Source organism: Thamnophis sirtalis, unplaced genomic scaffold (assembly GCF_051295495.1).
Source record: "Thamnophis sirtalis isolate CommonGarterSnake01/CBP01778 unplaced genomic scaffold, rThaSir2_p1.2 scaffold_1, whole genome shotgun sequence".
NCBI lineage: Eukaryota > Metazoa > Chordata > Lepidosauria > Squamata > Natricidae > Thamnophis > Thamnophis sirtalis.
In genome coordinates, this window is record NW_028261381.1 from 126,272,005 (window position 1) to 126,298,305 (window position 26,301).

The 26,301-nt window shown below is 38.3% G+C and overlaps 2 protein-coding genes across 4 annotated transcripts in view; one reads left to right on the top strand and one right to left on the bottom strand.

The window, feature by feature from the left end:
- Positions 1 to 131: 131 nt before the first annotated feature.
- On the bottom strand, positions 132 to 18,496 carry ALDH6A1 (aldehyde dehydrogenase 6 family member A1). Its single transcript, XM_014054039.2, has 12 exons — positions 18,357 to 18,496; positions 16,427 to 16,486; positions 15,872 to 15,946; positions 13,623 to 13,784; positions 13,195 to 13,273; positions 10,918 to 11,220; positions 10,214 to 10,335; positions 7,816 to 8,005; positions 6,344 to 6,525; positions 2,783 to 2,962; positions 1,609 to 1,707; positions 132 to 1,416 (listed from the first exon to the last, which is right to left on the bottom strand). The coding sequence occupies exons 1-12, from the start codon at positions 18,411 to 18,413 to the stop codon at positions 1,312 to 1,314; spliced, it is 1,614 nt and encodes a 537-aa protein (XP_013909514.2). The 5' UTR covers positions 18,414 to 18,496; the 3' UTR covers positions 132 to 1,311.
- A 213-nt stretch (positions 18,497 to 18,709) lies between these two features.
- Positions 18,710 to 26,301, top strand: part of LIN52 (lin-52 DREAM MuvB core complex component) — a 42,474-nt gene continuing 34,882 nt past the window's right edge. Inside the window, exons 1-4 of one of the 3 annotated variants that reach the window (XR_015697858.1) lie at positions 18,710 to 18,843; positions 21,459 to 21,533; positions 23,596 to 23,633; positions 24,084 to 24,150. Coding sequence is in view for 2 of the 3 variants with exons in the window: in XM_014054028.2 (XP_013909503.1) it covers positions 18,825 to 18,843; positions 21,459 to 21,533; positions 23,596 to 23,633; positions 24,084 to 24,150 (199 nt within the window). In the remaining variant the exon portion in view is untranslated. The remainder of the gene's footprint in view (positions 18,844 to 21,458; positions 21,534 to 23,595; positions 23,634 to 24,083; positions 24,151 to 26,301) is intronic. The other 2 variants (XM_014054028.2, XM_087724095.1) reach the window with 2 other exon arrangements.

A 26,301-nucleotide genomic window follows, 5' to 3' on the forward strand; every position in this document is an offset into this window, starting at 1 on the left:
CCACTGATCATTGTCCCTGAACAAAGGCATGATTTAGCATCATGTTCAAATAAAAACCAGTGTTTACAGTTTGATTTTGTATTAGAAGGATTTCTACTATTAGATTACTAGTTTGAAGAAAACCAAAAGACTTCTGAATTTAGTAGCATTTATTCATGATTAACATCAATATGCAACTTTCAAGCATATGGATGAATAACCTCTTCAGGTAATAGTGATCAGTTTTTAAGCACCTGTTAGGTACAAAAGCTAATTTGATTAGACAATAGAAAGCAATAACATATTTTTCAAATTTACGGAAATATCTTCTGATTTTTTTAAAAAAAACTCCATGTGAAGACCATATGTAGCCCAAAATAGCATCACTATTATCATCCTCTATCTTTACATTTGAATTAAATGTATCACTCATAGCTAATCAGTACATACTATATTGCTGAACAACCCAGAGATCTCAAGATCAATAATATGTATACTTGTATATAAAATCACAAACGTCTTTGTAACTAGTGCTAGAATCTACCCTTCTCCACATATATTTGACTTAATGAAAAATATCACAATCAGATTAAGGCAATATTGATAGAATATATTGCCTCTATAAAAAAATACGTTGCTTTCTTATGCCATTTGTTCAGCACTACTAAAACCAAAGCTCAAACACACATCTAGTTCCAAATATATTCAGTGCATAAATAGTATGTAGGCACATTCATGTATAAAATTAAAATTCATTGATTTTATATGGCTAAAGGGAACTAAAATTCTAGTGAAGTTAAGGCTTCACTGCATCTCGACAACGCCATGCTCTCAAAACAGCTCTATGAAATGTTCTCCTGAATTTGCCTCTCCCGAAATTTACTTGCCCCATCTTAGTATGAGATACAATGATTCTAGCATATGCAGGGTTTCTTGCAAAAAATAAATCTTAAAAGCAATAGGACATACCACCCATAAATAGAGTGATGGCAACTATTGTAATAAATGGTTCCCAGAAAAACTAATTCTGTAGAAAGAGCTTAAATTTTCAACACTATCTCATGAATAGGAACAAAACCAGATGAAGCAGATACTGCTTTGGCCTGATTACTCACCATAGAGTATGTTTTCTTCTACAGAGAAAAAAGATATCCCATATATAGATAGAAATTAAATCTTGTATTAGAAGGCTCTATTCAACTGATTGGAAAGGATGATCCTGAAATGAAGACATATCTATATTTCCAGGGCAAGAATGACAACTCAAGAATAGCCTGCACCATCCCAGATGAAAAATACTTTTAACAACTCCAGCAAGCATGTCAGTTGGCTTTAGTTCCCCATGGTTGGCATAACTACCGCAGGCTTGGTAACAGTGGCATCTTCCTCTTTCCATTGGGAAATGACTGTCTTCAGTTGTGTATAGAATTGCACCCCCTGAAAGAAACAGAATACTAAGTTATAGAATTTATGTAGCTTATGATGCAAAATCACTGCAATTTAAGAAAAAAAAACTTGAGATAAGCCCCTGGAAGTTCACTATGAAATACAACAAGTTACTAAGCACATTCCTCCAACATTCCATTTCACAGACACAATAACAAATATTTTTTAAAAAATAGCAGTTACCTGTTTTCCATAGAAATTGGTATCCCCCCTGAAAGATCCACGAGAGCCAGTGAAGGAGAACATTGGCAAAGGCACCGGAATAGGAACATTCACGCCAACCTAAATCAAAATCATATTAACAATACTGTAATAGAGGACAGATAGCAATCGGCACAGCATGCTAAAAGAATGAGTGCGTGATCAGGATGCCCTCCATTCAAATCCATACTCTCATGTAGCAGAATTCTTTCTCCTAGAACAATTTTTGAGCAATAAGATCTTTTGCAAACTCATAATCAAGCAATACATGACTTCTTTTGTATAGATAGGTAATTATTGGAATGACATTAAGAGAAGGTGGAAATTTTAGCCTTTGTCCCCTGCTATAATCCTAATGAAAAATACTCTAAACCTTTAGACAGAGAAAGTTAAGTAAGCCAAATCAATCTAAGAGAATTTAAAATTGCAAGGATCTTTCCCTGCCTGTCAAGCTTGTACTGTTATGACAAAAAGCAGTCGGACAAGAGAATAACGCTTTTCAGTCATTTTCCACTCACTGATTCTTATGGAAGATAAGTCAATTTTGATAGCATCATAAGAGATATCCTTTCTTCCTATTTTGTGATATATGCTGACATAGTTCTGACAATTCAAAGAACATGTGTCCATGGGCTCTTTTACAGATTTTTAAATTTTTCAATAGGGTGGACCTCTGTCTTTCAAAACAGAAATTAACAATTCTCTGGTGCACAATGTGCCCACCAAAAAAATGTAGTCTAAATCCCTGTCCAGATCATTTCAGTTCTAGCAAGTGCTGTCAACTCAAGTGCTTTTCACTTCAAAATATGTTCTTTTTAATGCAAAAATATATATATTTCACATCATTTAATTGGCTCTCAGTTCATCATCAATAAATGGCAAATAGCTACATTAGAGAGAAAAACAGTGTGCAGTGCAGTATTAATGACAGGACTCATTTATAAAGTAATGCAGCAAGCCTAAGAAGCAAATAAATGAATGAATCACTATAATTAAATATTCACTAGTATTAAAACTGTGAGGCCTATATATGTCACAACTTACCATCTGAACTACTTTACAAGTCATCTGAAAAATTCAAACATTAGGAAATTGCTTTGATCCATCTAGTTTCTACTCAAAACAAATTCTATATAAAAGTTCCTCTTTTATTTACCTGTCCAACATCCACTAAATGGGAGTATTTCCGGGCAGTGGCACCATTAGTGGTGAAGATTGCTGTTCCATTCCCATAAGGATTGTTATTCACTATTTCAATTGCTTCGTCCAGACTGTTTGCTTCCAAAACCACTAGAACTGGTCCAAATATTTCTTCCTTATAGCAGGTCATATTAGGCTACCAAAAGAGAAAAAATTGAAATGGTATACACTTCAGAGAGATAATGCAGAAAATCCTATTACAGAAAAAAATAATTTTCATTCACAAAGCACGGTTCGCATGCCTTTCACATAACCATTGAAGCTTTCTAGGCTCTGCTTACCCAACACTATATACAACATGGATTATCTAAGAAAGAAGGGGAAGGTATTTAAGACATTTTTTTTTTAAATTAAGCAGCAAATTCCTAAATGGGTAAAGTAATTCCAATTAAAAACTCAGCAATAATGGAATGTAGAATAATGATTGGAAAAGAAAATGTAGAATAAAATGGTATGCTTGGGGAGGACTAATGCCTGGAAGCACAAACAAAAATAGTCCTATTAAGTCCTATTAAGAAATCAGAAGAAAGAAAAAAAAGTGCAAAATTTTTGTTAGAGGTCCCACATAAATACCATAGGTGACAACCTACAAATTCTTTGACCTAGCATAGCATGCTGGCCAGGGCAGCAATTTAGCTGTAGAAAACAGATCCCAATCGAGATATAAAATGCACTACCTGACCTTAATCCCGATTGCTACAGAAGACCTGCAATTTAATCTTACACAACCTTACCTAGAAGCCAGACCCTGTAAATGTAACAAAGTTTATTTTCATGCAACTTTTACAGAATCAATGTTCCCTGATGTAGTGGACAGGTATAAAAGAAAGAAATCAGCTCTTCTCCCTATTTGCTGTTCCTCCTGCATAATTTTAATATCATCTTTAGATTTAATTTGATTAGAAATATATATGTAATATTCATGCCCTGCATCTTTCAATAATCCTTAACTTTCTGCAGAAAAGAAGTGTATCTTTGAACAGATAACTCCTATCAACCAACCTTCATAATAAATCTTCAGTCGGTACAAAATTCAACTAGGTGGGACATTTATATATGCACCTAGAACTACATCCATTACCCTTCTGCTCCACGAGCTACCTTGGCTACCTATTTTATTTATTATTAGATTTTTATCCCACCTTTATTATTTCTAAGTAACTCAAAACACCGAGTATGTAATATTCTGTAATATCTTTCCTACTCTTTTTCATCCACAACAACCTCGTGAGGTGGGTTGGGCTGAGAGATTGACTTGACCCAGCAGCTTTCATGCCTAAGGTAAGACTCCTAATGTCCTACTTTCTAGGCCAGCATTTTCAACACTAAATCAAACTTTGCTTATGGATCAAGATTCTGGTTATAACTTCTAAAGCTCTATGGAGCCGGGTTAGAGACTGCCTCTTTCCAGTGATATTTACTATTCCCATCAAATCTAACAAAAGAGGCTTGTTATGAGTTCCATCCACTAGAGAATGTCATCTGTTGGAACCTGGAGGTCTAGATCTGGTGCTGCACCTGCCCTATAAAACATCATTCCCCAAGGAATTTGGTTGGCCCTGACTTCCCTGGTCTTATGGAAGGACTTAAGAACTAGCTTTGCCATCCTGCCTGATCAGAAAGTGGTGTGGAGCTCATAAAATGGATGTACTGTTTTTGTGCTTTCCCAGTGACTGTACTGTATGGCTCTTATTTATTTGTTTTTAATGACTGTATTGTTTGATTTTCTAATTTTTGGGGGAGAGGATATTGTTTATGTTTTTATTGTAGGGCACCCAGAATGACAGTATGACATGGGCAGCTATAATAATTGCATAAATAAATAAATCTATCCATCTCACCATCCCTGACAGGAACACAATCCTACAAGAAAACAAAGATTTGAATCCTCAGTTTTTATTTTTCTTTTTTTTTTTTAATTTACTTGTGTTTATTTTATTTGCAGTAGGAATAAGTTCATTTTTTTATTTGTTTTTGGACTCTCCAATTTAACAATCATTTTCACTGCAGTTGTTAACAAATTACCGATTAAGTGAATTCAGCTTTCCCAATTAACTTTGCTTGTTGAAAGCCTCCTGGGAAGGTCACAAATCACAATAACATGATCACAGGACACCGTAAGCACCATAAACGTGAGCTGGTTGCCAAGCACTGAAATTGCTATCCTGTGACCATGGAGGGGAGGATGCAGAAGTCTTAATTTTGAAGCTGGATCACAAGTCACTTTTTCCGAGGCCCTTGTAACTTCAAGCCATTGTTAAATGAATGGTCCTAAGTAGGAGCCGAGGTGGCGCAGTGGTTAAATGCAGCACTGCAGGCTACTGCTAGATCAGCAGTTCAGCGGTTCAAATCTCACCGGCTCAGGGTTGACTCAGCCTTCCATCCTTCCGAGGTGGGTAAAATGAGGACCCGGATTGTTGGGGGCAATATGCTGACTCTTTGTAAACCGCTTAGAGAGGGCTGAAAGCCCTATGAAGCGGTATATAAGTCTACTGCTATTGGGGACCATCTGAAATTTCAATTTTACAGAAAGTTAGAAGAAAGGAATGCTGTTACCTAATGTGTCAGTGGCACAGCGTCACATTATTTGCATCACCAATATAATTAACGATAACAATATCATGGAAAATATGTTGCAACGCTTCTCCAAACAATATCTTTTATTTGGTAGGGTCCTGACACATGTAGTGCTCAAGTCACAACCACAATCGAGCCCAAAATTTCCCTTGTTAGCTAAGCAAGACAGTTGTTAAGTCAGTTTTGCCCTTTTTACAAGCTTTCTTGCCACAGTTGTTAAATGAATCACTAAAGTTGTTAAGTTAATAATTTGGTTGTTAAGTGAATTTGGGTTCCTCATTGACTTTGCTTGTCAGAAAATCACAAAAGGTGATCATATGACTCTGGGACACTCCAGCTGTCATAAATACATGCCAGTTGCCAAGATCTGAATTTTGATCATGTGACCACAGGGTGCTGCAACTGTCGTTAGGTGTGAAAAACAGTCATAAGTAGCTTTTTTCAGTGCTGTTGTAACTTTGAACGATCACTAAATGAATGGTTATGAGTTGAGGATTACCTGTAATTTAGCAATTCCTCCTCTACTCTTTTTAATGTATTTTAGGCAGGATGTAGCTACCTATGCCTGCAATCTAATTCTTGTATACTCTTTGTAAATATCTGTATGCTAGCCAGAATTCAGTATTTAAATTACTTACAATGCCTATTTATAATGTTTTCTTCAGGAGTAGGATTCACTGGGCATATCTACCTTTGTAATTTCTTATTTCCCCCCTTTTTGATATACATAAATCATATTTTTCCTATTTCACTTGACAGATCATTTACAATCTAGTCAGAATCCACTTTATTGTAAAGCAAGTGAGCAAGCTTCAGGACATTTTCAATATTTCAAAAAAAAATCAGATACTAACTCTTTTAAAATGACAGGAAGAATTATTTCTTGGATCATTTTAGATTTCCCTTCTTTATTTTAAAACTGATCAATGCACTAACTCACCTTGACTTTACCAAGAATAGTAGGTCCAACAAAATTGCCATTTTCAAATCCTTTCACTCTGATTTTTCGACCATCAAGAAGAACACTAGCCCCTTCCTTTGCTCCACTGTCAATCAATTGGCAGACCCGTTCTTTAGCCTGTGGACTGATCAGGGGTCCCAGGTCTGCTCCAGGCTGATCTCCTATAATACACATAAATTGCTCAGAGCCTAAAATCAGGCTTCATTAAAACTGCAAAATAAAAGCACATTTAAACAAAATGTTCTGTAGCAAGTCATTAGGCTGTACTTAAGATTGATGTTTAGTATTGCTATTAATAATTGCTATTTAACATTTGTCCAATATAAGTTTTGTTTATCCAAGGTAAAATAGACATCATGTTATTTAATTTAAACAACTTGTTTTAAACACTTCGTTCATTTTTGTACCAAGGTATTTGCCTAGTCAAGTAAGCCATTCTATGTTTTTTTTTTTAAATAGCAACATCACTTAGACATATACTGCTTCATAGTGCTTTTACAACCCTCTCTAAGCAGTTTACAGAGTCAGCATATTGCCCCCAACAATCTGGGTCCTCATTTTACCCACCTTGGAAGGATGGAAGGCTGAGTCAACCTTGAGCCTGGTGAGATTCTATCTGCGAAACTGCTGACACCCGGTGATCAGCAAAAGTAGACTGCAGTACTGCACTCTAACCACTGTGCCACCACGGCTCATAATACTGCAATAAGCATTTTGGTTGCTCTTGTAGGTACATTATTAAGCAATATTTAACTAACTCACCTTAAGAAAAATGCAAATTTATCTAATAACCTGTAACAGCATTTGCAATGGTCATTTTGAGTTCAAAATTAATATTTCAGAATCAGATGCCCTCAATTCTACAAAGCCCTGGAACAGCATAGATGAAAGTGACCCCTGCTTTAAGCCAAGAATACAAGGGTCATTGAAGTTGTTTATGTTAAGACTAACATGGCAAGAACGTCCTGCTCCCATCCATCAGCTAGAGAAGAAGGGAAGCAAGGAACTTGTTTACCTGACCTCTGGCAGAAAGAACCCTTGGTTCCAACTGCTAGTTACTCTTGAATTACGGTAGCAAGGGAAAAAGTCATTGTACCATTAGTTAGAGGAACAAGAACCATCAACTGCCCATCCTCCTAATCCGCAAGCCTGGTACAACTTTATTTTTTTTTTCATTTTACGTTGGTGAATTTGGAATATAGTTCTGGTAAGTAGGATATAAATGAGTAAAATTAAGACCCATTGTGGTACTCTGTGATTGTCTACACCGATCAGCTTCCCTCAAATGAATGTCTTTCAAATTTGGTGTGTTTTGATTTTGAAAATTCTAAATAAACATAGTAAAATGCTAAAAATGCCGAGAAATGGTTCCACTCATCTACAGGGAATCAGACTAGGAAGAGTGTTCTACATGCAACTGCCCACAACAGACCAGATTATTAAAAACACACCTGCATTAACACGCAAGTTCTTTGCTTTTTCCACCAGTTCTGGTAGCCATTTCCGAGACTCCCCTACCAAGACTGCAGCAGATAATGCCATGCACCGCTGGCCAGCAGCTCCAAAAGCTGCTCCAATCAGTTGATTTAGTGTGTTCTCCTTATTGGCATCCGGCATCACTACTCCATGATTCTTAGCTCCCTACAATATAACATACAGGCCCTCAAATGTAGTGAATACACATTTCATAGCCATCTCTAGATCTTACGGCCCCAATTGCTGCCTTTCTGTTAATCATGCAGGCAAGAAGTTAAGAATAGCTGAAGTATGTAAAACATACAAATCCCACGCTTGATGAAAAGCTGACAATGATAAAGAAATGTTGGGAAAGCCCCATATGCCATGCATTCACGCACAACATTGTGACTCTAGCAAAATTGTATAAAGGAATTGTTTTGATTGACGTGGGAAACATAATTCAATTACATAACATTTAATCAATCATGTACGACAAACTTCAACATGTGTCACCTAATTCCTGTAATTCCTAGTTAGCTTGTCTAGTTTTCTACCCTGCATTTATTTATTCTGGAATTTTTTGTGGCACAATTTGCTGGTTAACCAATTCCAAATAAAGGTAAGATTTTACTTGAAGATGGGAAGGCAGAATGTATACATTTTAAGCAAATTTTAAATATTACCGTGTTTCCCTGAAAATAAGACAGGGTCTTATTTTCTTTTTACACACAAAATATGGCTTGGGCCTTCTTATGAGGGGGTGGTGGTTATTATTTTGGGGTTGCCGGGTGGCTGCTTTCTTGCCAGTGGGCTCCCAAAGAGCTGGACACAGCCTCATGGGCGAATGGCTGTGTTGCGCTGTTGCAGCAGCGCAACACAGCAGCCATGAAGCGACCACGCTCATGAGCAGCCACCCGGCAAACCCCCTTTCCAGCCAGGCACAGCATCATTTACTGACCTAGAGGTATTCCCAAGCCGCGTCAGCGCCTGTTCGCCACCGCCCGGCTCCCGTGGCTTGACGCCTTCGGAATGCCAGTGAATGGCGCTCTGCACGGCTGGAGGGGGGGGATTATGTGAGTGGCTGTTCTGCTCTCATTCACGTGCCTGCCAGTCTCACTATGCCCTGGCCCAGCTCTCTCCACAGAGCCAGGGCACCTCCGCCGCTGCCGCATGGCTTTTTCTGCCACTTCCAAACGGAGTCTTCTGGCAGTGGCCACTCTGGGCGTACGCTCTATGGTTGTGGTTGTACCCTCAGCTGCCGGCAGAGGGTACAACCATAGAGCGTACGCCCAGAGCGGCCTCTGCCGGAAGACTCGGTTTGGAAGCCGCAGAAAAAGCCATGCAGCGGAGGTGCCCTGGCTCTACGGAGAGAGCTGGGCCAGGGCATCGTGAGGCTGGCAGGGGCGTGAGCGAGAGCGGAATAGCCTCTCGCATAACTCCCCCTCTCCAGCCGTGCAGAGCGCCATTCACTGGCATTCCAAAGGCGCCAAGCCATGGGAGCCGGGTGACGGCGAACAGGCGCTCACACGGCTTGGCGATACTCCTAGGGCAGTGAATGACACTGTGTCTGCTGGAAAGGGGGTTTGCCAGGTGGCTGCTCATGAGTGTGGTCCCTTCATGGCTGTGCGCTGCACTGCTGCGACAGCGCAACACAGCCATTTGCCCATGAGGCTGTGCCCAGCTCTTTGGGAGTCCGCTCGCAAGAGAACAGCCCCCAGCAACCCCCCTCTTCACCTGGGCACAGAGCCGCTCACCAACCTAACGGTATCCCGAAGGCACTAAGCAATGCGATCACCTTTGCCTTCCCCACCAGTTCCTGCGGCTTGGCAACTTTGGGATACCGCTAGGTTGATGAGTGGCATCTGCCTGGTCGGAGGGAGGGGGGTTGTCTAGGGAGCTTATTTGCGGGGGAGGGCTTATATTTTTGCCCACCAGAAAAATGTGGCATGGCCTTATTGTCAGGACATGTCGTAATTTCAGGGAAACATGGTATATTTTTCCTTAGCTCTCCAAAGTTTGTATTGGAGCAGGGAATATAATACTCCATCCAGCACAGAAAATAACTAGGAGATATAAGTAAGAATAAAAATAAAAAACATTTTGACTAGAGTTATTCAGTGGTCCAATTCACACAGAACATTTTAATATGGATTTTTAAACCTATCATACAAAATAAAGAAAAGCTTAGCATTAGAAACCAAACCATTGTGCTTTTTTCAATACACATAGATATAATTAGATTAGCTGTATTTGAAATGACAATCTTTTCTTTTTTTCAGTTTAATGAAACTGCAAATTAGCCATGCAGTTTAAAGCACAAAATAATATTTCAAATGGTTTGATAAATACTATTTTGGTAAAATGGAATGATTTTGTTATACTGAGCTTTACCATATTGGCCTGTATTCTCTTGCCATGCTTTGAACCTCTTTCATAGATATATTCTCCAGCCTGATTAGATCCAACAAAGCTGATGGCTTTAATATCGGGATGATCACAAATAAAGTTCACAGCTTTAAACAAAAACAAAGAAGAAAATTAAATACTGATAATTACAACAGATTAAACACTGATAATTATAGACTTTTGTATAGTTTATGACAGCAATAATTAAAAATTACTCATTTTTTCTACTTCCAATTACTCTAAACACTAAAACTGTAATGTTTTCAATTAACTTCCTTATAATTAAAACCCTTTTTCTTGGGGGCTCAGCCACTTGGGTTTCCTCAAATGGCACATTTACTTCTTCTTGAAAGCACAAATGCACAATCACAATTATTTGATCTAGTCATAAACTATGCAATCACACTTGATAACTGGGGTACCCAAAAGCAGTGCAAGTAGTCTTGATAACTGGGGTCCCAAAAGCAGTGAAAGTAGACTTTCTCTAGTCATTTGATAACATACTTACAAAAGGGACACTTTGCCGGCAAAGAAAGTGATGGAAGAATTGCCTAATTCCTCATTCTGAATTAATAAACTAGGAATACAAGCATGTAATTTGACTATTTTTCCCTTTATATGACATATATATTCCATACCATCTATACACTGAAGGGAGGGAGGCCTTTCAAAACCTCTGCTGCCATTACCTTCATGTTGTCCATGGATAATGTTTAGTGTTCCATCAGGTGCACCAGCATCCTGCAACAGCTGGGCAAGAAACATAAGGGCTCCTGGAACACGTTCCGAGGGCTTCATCAAGAAGGTGTTTCCACACACCATGGCCATAGGAAACATCCAAAGAGGAATCATAGCTGGGAAATTAAAAGGTGCAATGCCTGCACACACCCCCAGAGGCAAGCGATAGGTGCAAGTGTCCATGTCTTTAGTAATGGAGGGAAGGGTTTCACCCAACAAAAGAGATGTCACACTACATGCATGTTCAACAACCTCTGCAATAAAAACAAATAGAAAAATATTTCCCTCAGTTCCTGTTCTTTAGCTTTCAAATTCTTTCCTCTAATCATTTAAGTTTTAAATGCCACTACCAGTAACCCTCGACTACCGGTAGATCATTTGGTGACCATTTGAAATTACAATGGCACTGAAAAAAGGGACACAATCGTTTTTCGCACTTATGATCATTGCAGCATCCCCATGGTCACGCAATCAAAATTCAGTCGCTTGGTAACTGGCTCATATTTATGATGGTTGCAGTGTCCTGGGGCCCTCTGATTAGCTTTTGCAAATGTCTGACAAACAGTCAGTGGGGGAAGACAGACTCATTTAACAACCATATTACTAATTTAACTACTCCAATGATTCACTTAACAATTGTAGCAGGAAAAGTCTTAAAATTCACTTAACACCTGTTTCATTTAGCAACAGAAATCTTGGACTAAATTGTGGTTATAGGTTGAGGACAATCTGTATAAAGAAAAACAGATAGAAAAAAACACAGAAAGAAATCTTGGGTAATGCCCAGCTTCCCAATATGGTCAATCTAGGGTTGCCAACTCCATCTGAAATCAATCCTGTAGGTTTTCTTCTCCCCTCTCCCCAATAAATGTATCAAAGAGTCCGTGATAGTGTGCACTCATAGTGTAGATATATGCATATATCTGCCAGAAGACACACTCTAAAAAACGGAGATAAGACAAAAAAATGAGTTAATATCTATTGACTGAAAGTATTTGCCTTGAAAGGGAAATAAAGAAAATATAAAAAGTTCTTTTTAGAAAGGGTCATTTTTCCCAGACAACCACTGCCTTCCAATCAAGAAGTATTCCTCAAATGTATCTATCTTTTCAGCAGGAGGTCATCTCCACCTCTTGCTTATTCCTTTATTTTCAATCGTCATTTTTTTGTGTGTGTGTCTTATCTCTGGCTTCTAGATATTTTCTTAACATTGATGTGAGTTTTGCCATCATAAATTTGGTTTTGTGCCAACAATGCACTTCCATCCCAAATTTGAGGTCACGTGTACAGATAAATATACATTTATATATTGATATATAGAGAATGCAGCACTGATATATCAGTAAGAAGCGGACCTAATTATACCAAAATGTAATTCAAAATTCAACAATCATTGATAATTCTGCAATATCCCATTAAGAGGCAACATGATTAGGAATATAAAAAATTCAACAATGTAGGAATGTCATATCCAGGTCAGCTGAAAGCATTTTAGATTGTGTGTGTGTCCGTCCCCAAACAGATTACCTCAGAAGCTGCTAATAATCTAGCAAGGATGCCCCGATTGAAGTCTCCACTGAGATATTTGAACAAAATGATTTTCATGGTTCCTTCCAACTCTATGATTCTCTGATACCAGTATAATATGCATACTGGGGGACAATAGGATTAAGACTGAACAAAAACCATGAAAAGACAATTTATAATTACTATGGTGCATGAAATTACACACACAAAAGTCCAGAGATAGGAACTATGATCCTGAGAGTTACCATATTTTTCTAAGATGCACCCCCCCCCCCAAAAGAGCATGGAAATGTTGGTGCATCTTATACACCGAATACAGCCATTTTTGGCCTCCCGAAGCCCCGCCCCCGCATTCCATTTTTGTGAAAAATAGACCATTTTTCACAAAAACAGAGGCTTTTTTGCCTTCCCTCAGCTCCGAGCCACACTCTGCAGGCTTCAGCAGGGCTGGGGCTAGGCAAAAACGGGGGTGTTTATTCCTTGCCCCAGTCCTGCTGAAGCCTGCAGAGTGCTGCTGGGAGCTGAGGGAAGGCAAAAACTTTTTTTTCTTACTTACCTATTTGAAATCTTTGTGCATCTTAGACACCAGTGTATCTTATAGTCCGAAAAATACGGTAAGTTGTTTGGAAACATTCTCATCTTCCTATAGCCCCAAAATGCTATTCTCCATGCATAGCAAGAGACAAACATAGGCAACTTACGGAGACCCCGGAACACATCTCCCTCTGCATCAGCCAAAGTCTTTCCTTGCTCCAAGGTGATAAGTTTTGAAATATCTTTCTGTAGATAAGAAGAGAATAAACAAATGAGGGGAAATAACCACAATAATCCAGCAAATTTCTGGAAAAACACATTGTTCTGCAATAGGCGAATTTACGCAGAAAACAAGAGATGGCTTACAATGCCCATCTTCCCCACCTACTTTTTAATTAGCTTTTTTAAAAATAAAACCCAAGTCCAAATATTGATATGTTGGCAAAAGAAAGAACAAATATAACAGACAACCTCCTATGCTCATATAATTTTTATCTATTTGTAATATACATGAATAGGTGAACATTCTTTAATTTTGCTCCTCTTTGCATTGGCGGGGAAAAATCAGTGCATCAAGGGCATAGCAGTTGCTCACCAGATTATCCTTGATAAGTTGCTGGTACCGCAGAAAGATTTGCTGTCGACTCAGAACAGATACCTCAGACCAGCTCGGCAAAACCTTTTTGCATGAAGCCACTGCTGCTTCCATCTCACTCTGTGTGGCTTTTGGGACTCGACCAACAACTTCATTGGTAGCCTTTTAGAATGACATTCCCATAGAATTAAATGATTAATTACAACAATTGAAATTCTCCCAGTAGCCAATCAAGAGTTCTTTAGACCAGTGTTTTTCAACCTTTTTTGTGCAAAGGCACACTTTTTTCATGAAAAAAAATCATGAGGCACACCACCATTAGAAAATGTTAAAATTTTTTAACTCTGTGCCTATATTGACTATATATAAATTAATTTTCCCACGGCACACCTTACACTATGTCACGGCACACTAGTGTGCCGCGGCACAGTGGTTGAAAAACACTGCTTTAGACAGCATGAATCTATTACAGGATGAGTTATCAGTGCTATTTCCATTTCAAAGTAAAGATTAATACTTCTGTTTTTAATGTAGTAATAAAAAACTGTAAACTTTACTGTGCAGCTGGTACACTGATCATATTGTTTTCCAAGAAAATATTAAGAATATTTATGTTGCTCCATGTAAAGCAGAACAGAGAACTTCTAGCAGGGCAAATCCAATCAGTAGATTTACTTCTCAACCCCACCTCTCCTTGTAGACAAAGAAAAATTCTTATCTCCAAGCAGTTGCTGACTGAAGATAAGAGTTTTCTCTTAACCTTGGCACAAATAGGTGATTAGAAATAAGAGTGTTTTTGCTACTTCTGTCTGGAATCAACTTTAAAACATTTCCAAGAGGCCTTAACTGCAGAATAATTAAATATTATTTTGCAGGTAACATTTATACACTTCGTCAAGAAAACTACATGGAAATAGCCATAAAAATCACCAGCACTTGAAGTGACCTTGAAACCATTTTTAAAAAGTTCCTTACAGGCCATGTTGAGAAGGAAATCCCAATGAAAAATATCCCTTTTTGATGAAATTAGGTATTTAAAAAAATCTCCATTGGGGCAGCTTAAGAATGCATGGCAAGAAAATAACTACTTGCCTTTTATCAACAGAAGCCTAAAACCTCCATTAACCTCAATTGTGGTTCTTAAAAACCTAATTGTTATTTAGAGCACAATCAAATTATTTTTTTCTGCTTAGGGAGCTCTGATAGTTTGGGAAGAAGTATATCATAGAGCTGAAAGAATGGGAAATAAGAAGGGTGGAGTTTACATGTGGCTTGTAAACAATGGCCCTGGCTTATCCTGAGATGCTATTCTGGCAAGTGATACTATCCATTCCTGAGTTTGGTCCTTGGCTCCAAATAGATTCCTCTCTGAAGTTTAATTGTTGAATTAATAAAATTGATTTGAACATCTCCAAGAACATTTTTGGAGGATCCTCTGGAATGGATTATGGCAAATGGTTGGAAGGAAGATAAGAAAGTCCAATCGAATTAGTGAATTTCCATTTATACAACACTGGATTTGTGTAAATGCTTCCTCTCCTGACCCATCAATGAGAGCATGTGATATTTTTATGGGTTTATACAAAATGAACTTCATGTTAATAAGCTGCATTAAAAAGTGCATTATCTAGAACTATAATTTAACCAGTTTCCATACATTCTCTACAGATATGAAGGAGGAGCTGAGGTGGTGCAGTGGTTAGGGTGCAATACTGCAGGCCACTTCAGCTGACTGTTCTCTGCAGTTCACCGGCTCAAGGTTGACTCAGCCTTCCATCCTTCTGAGGTGGGTGAAATGAGGACCCAGTGTGGAGGCAATTTGCTGACTCAATTTGCTAAAAATCTGTAAACCGCTTAGAGAGGGCTGAAAGCCCTATGAAGCGGTATAGAAGTCTAATAAATAAATAAATAAATAAATAAAATATGCAAATATTTACTCCTTGCTATAACAAAAATGTGAAATTAAGGAAAAGCTTATGTATTCTTAATTTCCTAAAGAGGATGTGTAGAAGAAGCAAACAGCCTATAGGAAAATATGTGGTGGGAAAAAGTTCATGCAAAGGATTCCATTTCTCCTACAAAATATTTTCCTGTAAGCTGCTTGCGTCCTCTACATCATCCACTTTAGGAAATTAAGAATAAATAAACTTTCTCTTAATTTTAAAATCTTGTTATATTTATTTAAATTACTTAAAATAGTTCAGAATGTCATTTGTTTTCTGTCTCTAAAATAAACCAAAACTACTTACAGGGTTGTAGATTTCAATCCATTCATTACTTTTTGACTCCACAAACTTGCCATCAATAAACAATTTGGTTGTTGGCTGTAGAATACAAAATGCTGGTTAATGCACATCCTAGTATTATAAAAGCAAGATAAGTTTGTTCCTTGACTTAATGAAACTCATTAATTATACTTGTTCCCATTTGCTCTTCATGGTATTTTTTACAGAAACAGGACTTGTTTATTTTGGATTAATATTAGTGAACCTCAAAGTAAGTGGATCAAAAATTCCAGATAGCACAATCTGCAAGTCTGTTAAAGCCATTTTTATTACAATAAGCAGTTAAGCCCATTCTAGTTACTCCTCTTCTTTCTGTTGAGAATATATTGTGCTCTAATTTCTCCCAGACAAAGTGATGCTTCACTAGTCTTAACTGTTGTTTTACTCTAAAATTGATCAGAATGCTATTCATCTCCATCTACACACTGAGACAAATATGCATAATGGGGAAACAGTATATCAAAATCATGATTTACTTTATTTTAAGTTAATATTTTTTTTCTTTGAAAAATAACTTACCACTGAAGAGGAGGAAATAAACGATGAGGAATGCCAGTTGAAATTTGTCTTCCTACAGATCTATAAGGCAAAAAGCAAACAGAACCAACTAAGTACATTTATCCTACATTTCAAGAAAAAATCCAGCTAACTTAAATTTATTCAGAAGTGAGAAGTGAAGACACACCACATTCAGTTTTCTAACTTTTATGTTCACAGCAATAATCCTGTTAGTAATATATTCTAGTATTAGTAGTCTTAGTTGAATCAGGAAGTAAATAGATGCCATATACAAAGAAATAAAATATTGAAATAAGCTTGCTCGTATTAATAATGGCACACTGATAATGGTTTAACTAAAGTTTTACATAGCCTCTTATTACAAAAACATGTGAAATTCACAATATAATTTGAAGGACAATACAATAGAGGCAAGACTAAATCTCAGAAAGTTCAGTCATAAAATATTATATTTGCATTGACCACCAGGAGGCATTACATTACTTGTTTCATGTTTACTGGGAATTATCAGATGCTGATAGTCAGTTCTTATAGGGTTCATGTACATTCCTATTTTAAATGATTATATACAGTGTTTTCACTTTAGGAATTAGTCATGTGCTAATGCTTGGCAATTGCAGGTATTTAAAAGATAACAGTACTACAAGATTTCGTATTGTCTCTTGAGTAACTGTTGCTATTTCTCTTTACTACTTTTCCTCGATGCAGAATGTAATACGAACAATATTTTTGAATAGGGTACTCTAATTGAGGCATATATGGAAATCTTCCTACATTTTATTCCTGCAATAGAATACATGAACTCAAACCAATCCCATCCCAATATCTTAAATGCTTCAAATTGCATCTGACCTCTGTATCACAATAAATTAATAGAACATTATCACTTGAAAGAGACCCAACAGTACAGGTCTACAGTCCATATGTTACTTCACTACTTCACAAAAACTAGCAAAAAGAAAACCTAATACAGAAAACTATATTGAATGGAAAAAAATCACAACGTTCTCTCTAGTAGAAACATAATGGTCCTTAACAATCACCGCTACCACCTGCCCCTTTTGAAAAAACAGGATTGATTTTGGGGAAGTTTATTTATCCACTTTGACCTAACATCATATTCCTCTCTAAGATTTAGGAATCTTATTATCTCAAAACTTTGCAAGTTCTCCTCTTGCAAATCCACAAATGAGGCAGGAGAGGGGTCTCTGCATCTTCCTGCAGCCCACAACACACACACACACACACACAGACACACACTCCGCCTTTTGGTCCCAATATTCAGAGATACCCCCACAAGTGCAGCTCCCCGCCTGATATACCTTCAATTTAAAGCAGACAAAACTATCCTATATGCAGAACAGCTTTTAAGAAGAAGGCAGAACACAAACTAAAGGGCAGTTTCCAGGGCAATCAACGCCTGGCACGCAAGGAAACCTTCGTGGACCTTGGCTTGATCTGACAAGGCCGTTCTCGAGCACACGCAGAACAAAATTTCCCGTAGATCTCGGGATCTTATCCGTTTTCTTTCTTCGAGAGCGAGCCCTTAAAAGTGAACTCACCGTCGATCTGAAGTTTACGAAATCCTACGCTGGTCTTGCCAGCTGCGTGATCTCATCGAGGGCGACCCAGATGTTAACTCTCTCGCCCGGAGGACTAGGAGGACTCCAGCAGGACTATCTTCGGAAGGTCTAGCGTGTTCCAAGGCAAAACGCCACCGTCCTTTAGGGAACGCTCTCCCCACCTGCCCTCGGGTGCAGAAGTCGCTCAACGAACGGTAAGAGCAGCGGGCAAATATGCCACGGACTAGGAAGACCTCCCCGTCATGCCAACGGCAGCACTGAATTCCGCACGTGCAGATCAGACGCGCCTCCTCCCCCCCAAAAAACTCTCCCTTCGGAGCCACTCCGTCTCTTTCGCGCGAGCTCACCTCGAACCAGAAGCGCCGCCCTCCCTGCGACCCCCGAACTGCAGCCACAACCGCCATTCTTCCAACGACCACCTGCCGACGAGCGTCCTGCCCACTCCCAGCTCAACAGCTGGGCGCCGCCCACACCTTTTGTCTTTGGCCAACCCGCACCGCATCCCCCCCCTCCGGGGCGCTCTCTCCAACCAATAGAACTTTGAAAGGGCCCAGCTTGCTCCGTCCCCGTCAAGGGGAGGATGCCATTGGCTACGTGGCTGTAAACGCCCCCTCCAGGCGGAACATGACTGGCCAGTTTTTCTTTTCCCTAGTTACGGCCCCTGGAGGTTTTTTTGGGGAGAAAGAGGCAGAACGGGAGGGGGGGAAGGAGGCGGGAGCGTTCGTGTCTCGTTCGAACAAGAGCTGTCAACAGTACAGACTCCCGCGTGAAAAGGGGGGGGGGGTGGAGATTGCGCTGTCATGTGATGGGCTAAGATGGCGGTCTCTACGGAAGGTAAGAGGCGTTGAGGAAGACGGAGAGGTTTGTAGTATTCTGTCTTCCTACTTCTTATTCTCGCGGTTTACCTATTTTTGAGTAGGCATGTATTGATTACGGGGATAATTAGCCACTTTTCTCCCCCGTTCAGTGGTGTCCGATTCTCCGAATCTGCCTGGACATGCAAGGTTTTGCAGAAGGGGTTTGCCATTGCCTCCTTCATAGATCTGACTGGCACAAGATTATCCAGCTGGCTTTGTGCCTAAGGTGGGACTAGAACTCAGGGTCTGCCGGTTTCTTGCTGATGCCTTAAGCAATTGAACCAGATTGAGTTTCTAATTAGCCAGAAGTCCCTTAAACGCAAGTGGGAACGCTCTTTTTGGTATCGTTCGCTTCTGAACGAATATGCTTAGCATCTTGTTTCACGGAAGCTCATCGTTGGAAACAAATCGTTGTTAAAATGGTTATTGGGATTTAAAGTAGATCTCTACTTGGTCTGACCCTCTTTTTAGTAATCTGTACAATTACCCGAGGAATGATGGTTGGCTTGTGTTTTGTGTCACTAAGCACCAACAGTGGAAAACAAGGTGAATGCCATCACTCTGGAGTAAATCAGACTTTTCCAACTTGCCCTCCCAATGCAGTCCCTGTATGCTGGAAGCCTAAGAGGCCTGGGAAGATTGTAGTAGTTCACAATTTGGGCAGATGAGCTGTGCTGTGCTGTAGTGTAGTTTAGTTTCTATTGTAGAACTTATGCTGTTTCTTAATTTAAAAAGCTGGTGGGGGGTGGGGATCCTTTTTACTTGGAATCTGTGAAATGGCTGCTAGGCATAGCAAGCATTTATTAAATTTAAATGCTGCCTATTTCATCAATACAGTGATTCTAGGTAACTTACAATGTGATAAAAAGGGGGGAAAGTACAATAGAATTAAAATTAGAAGTAAAAAAAAAAAACCTAAAAACCAACATTATGAGTGGCCTGGAGGTGGGGATCTTCTCCCAGTCAGCTACTGCAACATAACAAGTCCCTGTCAGGGCCCCAGACCAAGCAGCAGAGCCAAGTTTTCAGGCTCTTCTGGATGGCCGGGAATGTAAGGATGGACTTTGCCTCCAGTGGGATAATATTCCAGAGGGTGGCAGCCACAACAGAAAAGGGCTCTTTTTCTGGACCCCACTAGCAGAAATTTGGCACATGACACCTTTCTTTTTGGTGACACCTAACTTTGGTATAAACATTCTCTTCCATTTTTTCTGTCCCATGATGTTGCTTTCCTCTTATCTTCAGCTAATTAAAAAGGCAGGTTTAAGTTGTCTATATTGTACCAGTGGTAAAGTCTTGTTTTCCTCTTTATTCTGATATTATCCAAGGATAGCTTTGTGGGGGGGATTTGTTAAGAGGCTTTATCATCTATCATCTTGGAGGGAAGATGACTGCAGTAACTGGGAACAAAAGAAGTGAGAGAGTTTAGGAATTGGCAATGCTGGTGTATTATTCTGCAAATTCAAAGATGAGTGGCTCAGCAGTGAGAAAGGGCTTAAGCTAATGGTTCTTAAACTTGGGGGGGGGGGTGTCTGCCCACAAAGGGTAGTGGTGGGATTCAAATAATTTAACAATCGATTCTCTGCCCTAATTATTTCTTCCAACAACCAGTTCACCAAACTGCTCAGAAACTTAACAACCGGTTCTCCCAAAGTGGTATGAACTGGCTGAATCCCACCACTGGGTAATATTGACATATCCTGGATGTTACAGAGCAATTTGTAACTGTTTGTTGTGAGTCAGGGTCCAGTTTAGGACTGCTGCTGTTGAGATACCGTATTTTTCGGAGTATAAGATGCACCTTTTTCACTCAAAAAAAGTGGCTGAAAATCTTGGTGCATGTTATACACTGAATGCAGCATTTTTTTGCCTCCTGAAACCCTGTCCTATCACCAAAATGGCTGTGCATAGCTTGTAGGAGGCTTTCAGAAAACTCCTTGGGGTTGGGAAGGGCAGAAATTTGCCCCCCAAGCCCCAGGAGCACTCTATAAGCTTCCTAATGCCCTTTTTTTGGACAAAAAATGGGCTCGTTTTTGTGAAAATGGGCTGTTTTTTGTTTTTGCCCCCCCCCCTTTCAGAAATACTCTACAAGCCTCCTAAGGGCTATTCATGCCCTTTTTTTGAAGAAAAAAAAACAGGCCATTTTTGGGAGGTTTGCAGAGTGCAAAAACTTTTTTTTTTTAAATTTGCCTCTTAAAACCTTGGTGCGTCTTATACTCCAAAAAATATGGTATATGTGTAAAACAACAGTCTGTTTTGGGCAAATAAATGACATTATTTTAGGCCAGAAAAAGGTAATTTTGTCAAACAATTTAAGAACCACTGAATAAATAATCTGATTTGGATAAATCATGTACTTATGATGATTTGCCAGTTGCAAAATCTGAGTTCTGGTTAGGTTCGCATAGGAGTATAATTTATCAATGAAGTATCACTAAAATATTGTCGTTTGAGAGGCAAATTGTTTCTTGTTCATGTTCCAAGCCACTTCTTAAGAAATTTTGTTCACAAGTAAGTGTCATATGTTAGTCTAAAATGGTGCTACTATTGATTTATTTTGGCTTACACATATGTAAATTGATATAATTCTAGGTTCAGACTTGGAAGCCTCATTGCTCAGTTTTGAAAAGTTGGACAGGGCATCTCCAGACTTGTGGCCAGAGCAATGTAAGTAATTGAATAAGTAAATAGTTGTGGATTACTCTAATGTAAAGCAACTTTTAACTCTACATCGAAAGAGTTGTTATTTCTAATAAAGATGCTATTGCAAGGATTAATAATTAGACCTTTTAGATTTCCTAACATATGGAAAAAGACCCTTTTTGAAATAATAGATCTAAGTTTCTAAAGTTTTTGACTAGTTTATACGACAATATTAAAAAGTATATTAACAAAATATACTATAATAACTTTGTATGGCCAATATAATTTAGTATTTCTTATTTTTAAAAAGCCAAATATCAGTTTGAGTAGCATGCCAGGGCTCTTCAAAAATTATGCAGAACTAGAATAAAAATTACATTTTCTGCAGGATCAAATCTAGGTCGATCACTGGGACCAGAGGTTTTGTCTTCTGAGCTTTCGGACTCATGCTGGAGCTCATCCTCAGGGAACTTTTCTGTGTACTAAGCACATAGCGAAGTTCCCTGAGAATGGGTTCCAGCATGAGCCCGAAAGCTTGGAAGATAAAACCTCTGGTCCCGTTAACTGACTCAGATTGCATCTTGCAATATTATTCTGGGACTCATATATTCGCCAATATTTGTGATTACATTTTGTCTTATTTAATTTACATTTAAACATAATAAAATTGTCTTAATGAAATATTTCCTATTTATTCAGTAGTTCAGAGGTAAATATATATTTTATACAACTGGAAAAGGTTCTCTGTGTTTTTTCCCATGTTTTCAAATATTTTGTTGCACAAAAGTGAATCATGGCCTATATAAGGTATTATTGTCTTTTATACTGAGGTTTTCTTCACTCCTTATTTCTACTCGGCAAAGTAAGTCAGTAGGATCTCATTGCCTTCTTATTAAGCAAATGGTAAGAGTTGAATACATGCAACTCTTGTATGTAGTGCACTGCAAGAGACTTATTATTTTTTCATATATTTGAGCAAAAAAGAAAAGATCAGATGTTCAACTTGTTTCAATCTGAATGAGATGAATAACTGAATAATTATTTGAATGTGAATAATAATTACTTGCTTATATTAAAATCATCAGATTTTTTTAAATGGGCAAGTGAATCCTTTAACCATTTTGAGTTAATATTTGAGGTTGAAGTAAAACAGATCTTGGTTGGAAGTAAAATGCTAGTACATATGTATGTGTTTTTACTGTGATGAGCCAGATATGGCATTTAAATGGTGTTTGTTTACACTGATGATTCACTGAGCTGTCCTGTTAAAATATTGCTTTTAGCATGCTTAAGTTTGAGCATGTTTATTCATAGACAGAGATTTAAAAGAGCTCAGGAAAGTAATCTTGCATGATTTATTTCAGAAGTAAATTCTGTTGAGTGTGTGCACATTTAGGTAAAGGTAAAGGTTCCCCTCGCACATATGTGCTAGTCATTCCCAAATCTAGGGGGCGATGCTCATCTCCGTTTCAAAGCTGAAGAGCCAGTACTATCCAAAGATGTCTCCGTGGTCATGTGGCCAGCATGACTAAATGCCCTAGGCACATAGAACGCTGTTACCTTCCCACTAAAGGTGGTCCCTATTTTTCTACTTGCATTTTTACATGTTTTCGAACTGCTAGGTTGGCAGAAGCTGGGACAATTAACAGGAGCTCACTCCGTTACATGGCGCTAGGTATTCAAACTGCCAAACTGCCGACCTTTCTGATCGATACCACAGCATCTTAGTCACTGAGCCATTGTGTCCCTTGTGTGCACATTTCTCCAGAAATAAATAATGCTGAATGTTGTGAATAAACATGTAGGATTAAGTGTAAATGCTACCGTTTTGTTTTGTTTTTAAACTGGGATGGATGAAAAGATGGCTTGGTGATAATCAAAAAATAATAGTAATAATAGTCACTAAGCATTGCATACCAATATTATAGACACAAAGCTTAATAAAACCCATCATAAACTAAGATAAAATTTATATATGTGCTGAATTATAATGTAGCAGTTTAATTAAGTGACAGAAATGGTGATTGCCTTTAGAGTTGTGTAAAAAAAAATCAAACTAAATTAACTATGTCTATCTTGTCTCCAGTACCAGGTGTTGCTGAATTTGCAGCTTCTTTTAAAAGTGTAAGTACTAATATGTAAAAGTGTAAGAATTGATGTTTGTCATAAATAGGCATTGCAGTCCTAAAATTCTACAGAAAATGGAGCTTATCACAATAAAAAACAGCTAAAGTAGAAAATAATTGAATAATTATAAATGTCTAGAAAAATCAATGGAACTACTTAACTTTTTGTTTTCTTACTATGTTTTCTTATATTTTTCCCTCATGCAGTAACAACAAGATTTTACCCTAGCCTAACAAATTGATATTGGCTTTTAAAAAAATACCCTGTATTTTGTTGCCTTGAAAAGAATTGCTCCATTGGATAAAGTAATCTGTTTTAGAAATCTTTTATTTAATCAGAATAGAATTTTGTAAAATATTATAGTTATGTATTTCAATCAGTTATTATAAATTTTTAAAGGTTTCTAAAATAGATAATAATTTGTTTATGAATGCTTGTTTTTAATAGCCCATCACCAGTTCTCCACCTAAATGGATGGCTGAATTAGAAAATGATGATATCGACATGTTGAGAGGTGAGTTTCTAGTCAGTGCTTGATAAAAATCATTTTTGTATTACATATATGGTTAATATTAAATTTTATTATCATACAAAGATCTGTTGAGGTTTCTTATCTATCATATGGTGAAGAAATCAACATAATTATTAGGGCCAGTAATTATGATACTTTTTAAGTATATACTTTAGAGGTAAATGAGTTTAATTTGTTTCTAATTTCTTTACTCTGAGTCCTGAGAATATTTTCCTCTCCACACAAACAACCACCAGAAGGATTTTCTTTGCTTCTTTGCTTCTCCCTTTTTTTTAATCAAACCCCTGGGAGTTTTTTTTCCTCTCTATTCTTCAGCCTGCCTATCACCCTTCAAGGTAAGTAACTTACACATTTGGACACCCTCTTTCCAGGCATGAAGTAAATTAAGTAAACCAAGTGGTTAAAGGGGATTGAGATTGGAGGGCAACATTTTCCCTTCAGGAAAGCTTAAATGCAACATGCAGACTGCAGAGATACACTGTTGCAATCCTGACATTTTTCTGCTTGATGAGGGAAACTATTGCTGCCATCAAATTATTTATTGTTGAGTCATTGCCACATTAACTATGTGAAACTTGGGCCATGTTCTAACAATACATATTTGATAACTATATTCCCAGTTCTCAGATGAGCACCAAATGCAGTCTGATCTTCATAGGATGGAGAAAATCAAGCTTGGCTCACAATTTATAAGTTTTGACTAAAGCTAAACTCTTGTTTTTTGAATTTGGTCTCCTTAACAGCCCCAGAGAAGCATCAGTATTACTGGACAAATAGATATCGTTCTGCAGAGCTTTTGTAATCAATTAAATATGGACAAGCTAGAGCAGGAGTGTCAAACTCAAGACCTATGGGTCAGATACGGCCCGTGGGTGCTTAGATTTGGCCCATGGTGCCGACTTGGAAAAAGCAAAGGACTGACCCGCAGCCCACAATGTCTCTGCCAGCAGCCCTCCCAGACTCCATGTTCACTGGCAGACAGTTGCAGGAATACAACTGAGTTGCAACTGAAAACTGAGCTTGGAAGCCTCTTTTTGCTGGCAGAGTGCTTGGCCCACCACAGGTGCCCCTGACGCAAGTGACATAGAGCTGGCCACAACCCTAGCCATGGCCCCCCAGCTCAAACACAACCCTGATATGACCCTCAATGAAATCGAGTTTGACACCCCTGACATAGAACAAAACAAGAGTTATGCACATTTTGTGTGTATTCTCTGGGTGTGATTGCTGAACTTTTAGCCTCTTGGGACATCTGGGGAACGTGTGGGTTGAAAAAGTCACAATGGCAGCCACAATCACATGATCAAAGCTCCACCTCTTTTTTATATGCTCCTTGTTTTTTGGGGAGGACTTGCATGTAAAGTGTCCTGGAGAAAGTTAAATCTTTTCATTGGTCAATGTACAAGTAATCCTTGATTTACAACCACAGTTGAGCCCCTAATTTCTGTTGTTAAGTGAGACCTCCCAACTTCCCCAAGATGAAGCACAACCCTGATGCAGTCCTCAATGAAATTGACTTTGACACCCCTGAGCTAGAGTGACTCTTAAAGACCAAGTTAAAAGACACATAGAATTACAGAACCATATGAATTAAATCCATTGGTCTTAGTGATTAAATATTAATATGGAGTTGAATAACTACTATATATACTCATAGATAAGCCACCCTTGAATTAACCAAAATACTATGAAAAATGTACCACCTGCAGATTAGCCAATCTGCAGGGAATCTATTTTCTATGGTATTTTACTTAAAAATTCAAGGATAGGCTTACCTGTGAATGAGTTTATATATGAGTATATACACGGTATGAGTACTTTAACAAGTACTTTACCATATATATTTGCAGATAAACCTATCGATGGATAAACCGAACCCAATTTTGGGGACATTTGTGATACCTACAATTCTCCGCTTATCCACAAGTATATTCGATTCTTCACTATCTTGGAATTGCCTAATTATAGCAGTTTTCTATCATAGCCATTCTAATGAAATGCCATTTGGCTCGTTGGATGGCAATTTAATAAATTTTCCTGTCAGGAAACTTCAAATCTATTGAGTCAATATCAAACGTAATAGAACAAGTGAAAAAATATCCATGGAGATTAGATATCAAAACAGCCAGTCAT